Source organism: Juglans regia, chromosome 5 (assembly GCF_001411555.2).
Source record: "Juglans regia cultivar Chandler chromosome 5, Walnut 2.0, whole genome shotgun sequence".
NCBI classification, from domain to species: Eukaryota; Viridiplantae; Streptophyta; class Magnoliopsida; order Fagales; family Juglandaceae; genus Juglans; species Juglans regia.
Genome location: NC_049905.1, coordinates 10,428,718 through 10,437,261, shown reverse-complemented (window position 1 = coordinate 10,437,261; position 8,544 = coordinate 10,428,718). Strand labels below are relative to the sequence as shown.

The window sequence follows — 8,544 nt, the reverse complement described above, 5'->3', positions numbered from 1 at the left end:
ATGCCTGACAAGTGCTGGATTCATGTGTCATTTGGACAGCATCACATGCGTATCGAGAGGCAAACATGGCAGCTCACCAACTTGCAAAAGTTGCCCTTAAGTGTTTAGAGGATCTGTATGACATTGAACTATGTCCATCTTATATTTTGCCTATTGTAGCTAAAGAAATGATGTAATATTCTAGCTCTATTTCGTTTGGGACCATAGAGTCAATGTAAGTTTTAGTCTGATTAATGAGATCAACTCTTTTTCAAAAAAAAAAAAAAAAAAGAGCCATTCGCATCAAGATGCAACGAGATTGCAACACACACTACATAATTCAGGGGGAAAAAAAAACAAAGACTATGTACCCTTTTTATTCAGCAAATAAAACAAGAAAAGTTATATGAATTAGCAATTGTTGATGATCCCACACCCCACACCCCACACCCACACACCTCACACCTGATGTGTGAGGTTTTATTTTTTATTTTTATTTTCTTCTCTTCCCTTTAACACGTTATAAAACAAAACTTGAGAAGAGCTTGAGAGAGAGATGTCGGAGAGAGAGGCCGAGGAGAGCTTGAGAAGAGAGATAGAGAGGTTGAAGAGAGAGAAAGCTTGAGGAGAGAGAGAGGTCGAAGAGAGAGAGCTTGAGGAGAGAGAGAGGCCGAGGAGAGCTTGAGAAGAGAGAGTGGCTAAAGAGAGAGGCTGAAGAGAGAGATTGAGGGGAGTGAGAGTTTGAAAGTGATGCAATGGGTCTGACATAAAACTGAAAACAAATAAAAAGTGTGGGGTGTGGGGTAAAACAATGGCTGATGTATAGTAGGGCTCATAAAACAAACCGCACACAAATTGATATATTTAATAGAGCCTATTATGAAATGAGTAATGTTAGGTATAAGTCGTACATGTATAAATTTTGTATAAATATTTTATAAAAATGTGGATTCTATGAAGAAAAAGTAAGCTTTTCACACTTTTCTACAGTGGAATCCATTTTTTTATAAATATTTTATGCAAAACTTGTGCATTTGAAACATGTATATATTATTTCTCATTATTAATTATATATATACACACTAAAAGCCAAAGACTTGAGCTTTGACTTTGTGCATTGCTTATGTGACATGACCCCTGAACCAAAAACATATGAGTGCTGCTAGGGTGCCGCCTAACAGTGATTCGCCGGGCGTTGCCCCTAGGCAAAATTTACTTTTTTACTTTTTTTTTATTCATATTTTTTTAATATTTTAAACATTTTTAAAAAATATAAAAAAAAATAATACACTAATAGTCACTTCCTTAATCAATAAGTAAAAGAAAAAAAAAAAAACTAAATGCATGAGTGGTCAAAATAGAGGGGCAAAATGGAGGGCATAGTAGCATTACTCAAAACATATTGCATGTAGATATACATTAGTGGTCCATATTTTTTTTTTGTTTTTATCTGTTCCACTTCATCTGCTTGATCTGCTCCTCAAACTAAATTTCCCAGCATCTTCCGGCCGAATGGCTAAGTTGGAAGGGTCAAAGGTGGTCTGCCTGAAAATTTATAATAAACGAATAGGAATGAGATTCCTCATTAATATTTAAATGATCATTACGTTCGAGGAGATGAGATGCTCTAAAAAAAAGAAATCATACATAGTTCTATACGATGTATAAAGAAAATAATAAAAGATTAGCTAGGTTGATTTAGATAAAAAAAAAAAAAAGAGAGTCTAGTTGTGTTTGGTAAGAGAAGAAGTCTTGTTCATTACTATTTACAAACAATTTACTACTATTCACTATCTTTTTCGCCATTATTTACTAGTATTCACAGATCATTTGATTTCAGCATCCAAACGTAGCCTAAGCCAACATGTTCTAATTTGTCGTGTCAAGGAGATGATCACCTCCATATACTGTTGTTTGCAATAGGGAATTGCTACTGATTATAAGGGAGCACTAATATGATCAGTTGTTTTAAGGCTTTTGATGAATGAAATTTTCAACATCCATTACTCCCAAATCATTGACAAGGTCTCGTTTTGATGTTGAGTTGAGTTGAATTTTTTATGAATAGTAGTGAGTTGAGATGATGAAATGAGTTTTATGGGGCCCACCTAAGATGGGTTTTAGATGTTGTTAATGTTGTGTTTCGTACACCTTTGGGTCAGGTTCCAGCAACTCAGGTCTTCAAAACTGGGTCTACTAAAATGAAAAAGAAAGAAGCTGGGAGAGGGAGGCCTTGGGGCCGGGGAGTCTCCGATACTAAAGTCAGTAGAGTATTTTGGAAGTTTGTAAATAATCAGAGAGTCTAGAGAGCTTTTCATGCCTGGAAGTTGCTATTTATACCGGGAGTCTGGGGGGATAGATCGTGTCTGCCATCGTGGAGCTCATGTCCTTTTATTGTCCATTTTATCAGAGTCCTTTAAATGCGGCGTGCCTATACAACGGTGTCATTAGTGTGGCGTGTAGCTCTGGTAGTGGTGTCATTAATGCGGTGTGATTCCCCGATTCGCTTTACTCTGCTGGTGTCTTCGGTAGTCTGTCGATGTTCCTTTGTCAGAAGATCAAATGTTCTCCGTCTTTCCCTTTCTGCCATGTACGAGTCCCCATGAACTGGATGCAACCGAGTGGCATCAAACTTGTTTGTCCCATCAGCCATCATTGTTTACTTTCCCTTGTAGGCAAGTTGCTTCATAGGCAAGTTTGGGCCTTGGGGTTTGGTATTGGGGCGAAGCCCACTACTCTTGGCCGAGCGCCTAGTGGGCTTATGAGTGAGGGGGAAATCCCCTTACAGTTATCCCGCCAATTCCTATTGGATGGGTCCGACGGGAATTCTTCCTTTCCTTGACTAATTAATTTTTGCAATTGTGGCTAAGCGGCCTTTTCTTTCCAGGGAAGGGGAGTTGTGGGTTTCATGGTGCTCATGTGTCGCACTTCTGCTTTCCAACCATATCCGAGTGGCATTTTTGTCTTTATACAATACTTGGAAACGGTTCGCCTTCAGCTTTTATGATTGTATTTCGACAGTTTCGATCTGCATTAAATGACGCCTTGTCAGTCCCTTCATCACTATTCACTTTAGGCGGTTACTTCTTTCCCACTTCGCATCACTGGATATGCTCTGCTGGAATCGCAGCTATCATGAGATTTTGGTACTTCGTGGGGCACATGGGTTCCTGCTGCCTCGGGATGTCAATCGTCGAGTTTGCCTATATAGGGTCCCCTTCTTTCTCAACAATGGGTTACTTTTTCTATTATCTCTTTTGCTGAATATCCTATGTTCCCCTCTCCCTTTCAAGCGCATCCCTTTGCGTTGTTCTTTATGATTTCTCTTCTTTCTCCATGGTTGCTAATGGCCCCCAAGAAATCCTTGTGCCCTTCTGGGATGGTTAGATCTTCTGACTTTGTCCGTACAGCAGACGGGCAAGGCGACACCATTCCAGAAGAGTTTGCTGGCTTCTCATGGCGTTCGGAGGTGACTCCGGTCGAGTTGGAGTCGTTGAAGGAGACCTACAGGATTTCTTATTCCTTGAAACTCAAGGTGCCTTCCACTACCAAAGGAGCGGTAGATTTCGAGGGTTTTGCCTCCAAAGTGGCGGTGTATCCCACCATGTTCTCTAGAGGCCTCAGATTGCCTTTCTGTCGTCTAGTGTGAGAAGTGCTAGATCTTCTCCAGTTGGTGACTACTCAGCTTCCTCTTAGCGCGTGGAAGGTCCTTGTGTCGTGCTGTGTCATTTGGCGTCGTGCATTGGAGGAGGCCAGGGCTGACTACCCGGACCTTACGACGCGTGAGTTCCTCCTCACTCAACCTTATGAGGCGAGGTCGTAATATTTGCAGCTTCAAATCAGTCCAGGCGTTCGTTTGGCTGGAGTAGCAATATACCAAAGCGAGGGGGTGGGGTTGCCTATCCTTCTTTTTGTCCAACAAGGGGTGGGAGTTCCCTGTTGGCCAAGCCAATTGGCGCGCGTTCCCTAATCGCACCATATGAGGGTTTGTGGGCAATGACAAGAGCTGTCGTCCTACCGCGACCCCAGGCGAGGCTTTCAAGATCCAGGTCGTCCGTGCTTGGGTGAAGGCCCATCGAGATGACGTTCTTTCGGAGGCTTTGCTAGCTGAGGACAGCCTTCATCGGCATCTGGCCCCTTCGGCCAATTTGTGTTCCGACGTAGCCTTCCCGTTAATGGAGGTCAAGCCCCAAGTCTGAAGCCGTTCTCCAAGCCTGTCGGTGGGAGGGGAAAGGGAAGAGACCTTGAAGGGTTTCTCTCGCCAGAGTTGACTTGTATGAGACCACAAATCAGGGAGAGACTTGTAGCTTGACTTGAGGAGTAATGGATGCCTTGACTGGAGGAACAATGAACGTTGTTAACTTATCATGCCCACGCAAGATTGACTGGCCGTTTGAGGACACCAATCTTGGTTCGATGAGTGTGAAAGTGTAGACGAGGTAATGGCTTGGTAAGTGAGTCAGCAAGTTGATCAGAGGGATGAACGTGGGAAACTCGGAGACGACCTATAGCAACTTGATCACAAACGAAGTGGAAGTCAATGGCGATGTGCTTCATACGGGAATGGAATACTGGGTTGGCACAGACATACGTAGCACTTACGTTGTCACAATAGATGACTGGAGTAGGAGATATCGGTACATGCAGTTCTTGGAAGAGATTCATAACCCAGTTTACTTCGGCAGCGGTAGAAGCGATGGCCCTGTATTCGGCTTCAGTGGATGATCGAGCGACTGTCTTTTGCTTTTTAGAGCTCCAAGAGATAGGATTGGTGCCAAGAAAAAGGACATAACCAGAGGTCGAAGTTCGATCATTAGGATCTCCTGCCCAATCGGCATCCGCAAATGCATGTAGTGTCTGAGGAGAGTTTGTGCGAACAGTTTTGAGTTGAGTGGTTGGGCGAGAATCCTTGAGTATATGTGCTGTTGGAAGAGTTTTGGTTGCTGCAGTTTCCTGGATTGTTACCATATGAATTCTGTTGAGATTGCATGTTACTGTTCCCTGGATAGCCATTATTATTTCCTCCATATTTTGTTTGTTTTTTAGAGGCATTAAAATTGCCATTTCTGCCTTTCTTGTTGTAGTGCTTCTGTGAGTATTGAGCAGTGATAGCAGACTCTTCTTTTGTCGAGTCCGATTGCTTGAGACTTGTTTCATAGTCTATAAGTTTTTCCACCAATTCTTCAAAGGAGATAGGTGAGTCTCTCGCACGTAGTGCAGCTTTGAGCTCTTTGTAGTCATTGGTGAGACCATTTAGCGTATGCACTACTATTTCTCCATCACTCAAGTCATGCCCAATCATAGCAAGATCATCAATAATGGTTTTAACAGTTTGCATAAATTCGGAAATGCTCTTTCCTTCTTGACTAACCTTGGTGAGTGAGTCAATGAGACCAACCATCTGTGTGTTAGATCTGTTGGCATAGGTAGCTTTTAATTTGTGCCAGGCCTCCTCAGCATTTTTGCATCGTGACACAATTGGTGCTGCTGGTCCAGTGACAGCTGTTTGAATGGCAAGGAGCAGTAGTCGATCTTGCCGGATCCAGGTTGTGTACTCTGGATTATCAGTTGATGGGCATGGATGTGTTCCATCTACAAATCCCATGAGATCATACCCAAGAAGAAGATTTGTCATTTGTGAGTTCCACATAGAATAGTTTCCTCCTTTGGAGAGTTTATGAAGAATAAGTGTGGCTGTGTTGATAGAGACAACATGTGGAGAAGAAGAGTTTCCACTGTTGGACATAACCGTGACTTCACTTGATTCAGTCATGGTTGAGGAACTAGTACGAGATGAAGACAGAGCCTAGGGCTCTGATACCATGAAGAGAAAGTATTAACTTGTTATTTGATTCTGAACAATACATAGCTTTATACACGTACAAGATAATATTAGTAAAGGAAACTAACAGAGGGAATGAATTCCGGAGATCAACTACATATTTACACATAATTACAGATTAACAAAAGATTGTTTCCATATGTATGAGACCACAAATCAGGGAGAGACTTGTAGCTTGACTTGAGGAGTAATGGATGCCTTGACTGGAGGAACAATGAACGTTGTTAACTTATCAGCCTGTACACCAGTAGAGTTTAAGTAATGAACATCAAATCTTGAAAATCTGACCCAGGTACTGTCTTCCATACACCCATAAAACAAAAAGAGACAGAAAAACTTGGACAAAACGAAATCTAAGTACAAGGCTGAGAAGAGGCCGGGGAGCGCCTTTCTCCCCTCCCCTTGGCTATAGAGCTTTAAGAGACAGGACGTCGGGATTCATGTTTTATTTAGAGAAAGTAAAATGATAGATATATAACCATTTTTATACATTTTAGACGACTATATTGGGATTGTTTTATATACATTTTATATAAAAATTTCCGTTTTAAAATATGGTTGTATATATAAAGAACGTGCATGGTATATTATTACTTGCCAGATATATGCATTAATCAGAAAGAGGGATGTGACCTAAACAAATGATTTATTACAGTGTTTGCATATTTAACTTAATTAACAGAGAGCATATATATATATATAAGCAAGATTAGGAAGTGTACGTGCATATATACCTGATGAAAGCAGCTGAGATGAGGTTATACGCGTACTGGAGAAGGAAAGTAATTTGCTCAGCACCAAGATAACACTCCCACAAAAAGATTTGCTCTTCTCGAAGACAAGCGGATAGCCGTAGACCGAGCCAAACAGGTAGAGAGCCACAAACAACCAGAGCAGGATTGTCACAAAAAGCTTGAGAATCTGCTTTACGAGTTTCCGAACCTTAACCTTCTGTAAACCATTGTAGTAGTCGTTAATGCCTCTCATGTCCCAGTCCAAATAAGCTGGTTCCTTTGCCGTGGAAAGGGGCTCCGTCATTCCATTAAATATTTTCGCAACCTCGTCATCCTTCATGTACCGGCCAGTATATTCTAGAATATTATGATCCCTAAGTACCTTCACATCCTTGGCAGTTTTTACCAGCGCACTCATCAATTTAATGTACTCCTTAAAAGCCGAATACCGGAAGCCTGCAGCCTTGAACATCATGACTTCGTATGCCAATAAGTTCCTAATAGTAACCTCTGAGTTTACATTCACTTTAAGGACCGGGAGCATAATCGAGGCTGTTTCACGCTTAAACCGAATGTCTCTGATGTGATCCCGGGAGAATTTCACTCCAACATCAGACAGCTGTGATGCTGTAGGCATCAAGTAGTACTCTTCCTGATCTCCAACCCCAGCTTTGTTTCCAATAAAGGATAGATAAAGTAGCAAAGACCACGGTAGACCAACTAAACCTTTTACCAACTCAATTGATTTTTTTAGTTCTTTTGGCAGAGGTAGACCTGAGAGAAAATCCAAGACTCCGGTTGGCCCCAGTTGTGGACGATATGCTACATAATTATCACTCTTTTTTTCCTCCTTTTTTTGATCGTCGGCTTTTTTTCTCTCTTTTTTATCTCTTCCTTCTTCGTCAATTAATTTTTCCAATTCGGGCTCTGTGAGCGTGATCAAGTGGTACAGAAGATCCAACATATGCGTGCGCTTTAAAGCCATGGAATACGGGTAGTTCTCCATCACTTTGAATGGAGAGAGTGCTTTACAATAACCCAACAATAATCGAGGAAGATTTTTCTCAACGATTAGTGACTCCGAGCATTCCATGAGCAAGATTTGTTTCAGTACAAAAATCGGAATTTGGTTTTGGAGCATTATCGTATCCCCTAGGATCTCATCCCTGGGGAATCTGCTCATATCTGTATGGGTTAATAAGCGAAGCAAAGTATCCGAAGAGGTTAGAGCAACTTTACCTCTGTTACAGTGACAAAGCAACGCAAACAAAAATAAACCGTCTATCGCCATTGTGCATGCTATCTTCTCGTCCTTATCAGTCAAGTACATCTGGTAACAAGCACGGATGTATGGCCCAAGCTTCACGAGTCCCTGAATGAGTTCTTGGAACTTAATATGTCTGAATTCATCATGAATGTTCCTCGCTACACCAACCTGGCGCATCTGCAGTGGTGACTCGGAATGATGGAGGGGTCCTAAGCCTATAACCTTAGGGGAGTAAGCTTCTGGCTTGGAGTTGCTTAGGAACTTGGGCACATAGAAGACACAAACTGGAGGAATTTCAAAGTCATGATTGCTGCTGAATATGTTAATGATATCAGTGACAAATGGATCTTGCAGTCCAATATCGTTTCCATTGGAAGATGGATCTTGTAGTACTTCATTAATATCGGTGCCATTGGCGGATGGAGGTTGCGCATGCTCATGCTGATCAAGGCTTGAACTTGAGGCCATCTTGGGTAGGCTACTAAGGACGTAGAAGTTTGTTTCAAGTCAATGGGTTTGCAACACACAAGTTCTTTAGTTGCGCTTTATAGCAAATTACTTCTATGGAAGTGTGATAAATCGGTAAAATCATGGGCAATTACTTAATGGAGTAGTTGAGATGGCATAATCATAGTCCATTATAAAAGCAGTTAAAGTAGACAAAATTACAGGCAATTTTTATTTTATCAGTAAATAACAATTTTATTAACGACAGATTAGGT

General features: G+C 41.5%; 1 protein-coding gene across 3 annotated transcripts; it reads right to left on the bottom strand.

Annotated features, from left to right (window-relative positions):
- Positions 1 to 1,442: 1,442 nt before the first annotated feature.
- Positions 1,443 to 8,340, bottom strand: LOC108983622 (putative UPF0481 protein At3g02645). 3 transcript variants are annotated; one of them, XM_018955323.2, is made up of 3 exons: positions 6,556 to 8,319; positions 5,351 to 5,571; positions 1,443 to 1,524 (listed from the first exon to the last, which is right to left on the bottom strand). In XM_018955323.2, the coding sequence occupies exons 1-3, from the start codon at positions 8,288 to 8,290 to the stop codon at positions 1,510 to 1,512; spliced, it is 1,971 nt and encodes a 656-aa protein (XP_018810868.2). In that variant the 5' UTR covers positions 8,291 to 8,319; the 3' UTR covers positions 1,443 to 1,509. The 3 variants fall into 3 exon arrangements, with proteins under 3 accessions (XP_018810868.2, XP_018810869.2, XP_018810870.2); XM_018955324.2 differs by lacking the exon at positions 5,351 to 5,571; XM_018955325.2 differs by lacking the exons at positions 1,443 to 1,524; positions 5,351 to 5,571 and adding an exon at positions 5,805 to 6,058 and having other exon boundaries at positions 6,556 to 8,340.
- Positions 8,341 to 8,544: the final 204 nt, after the last annotated feature.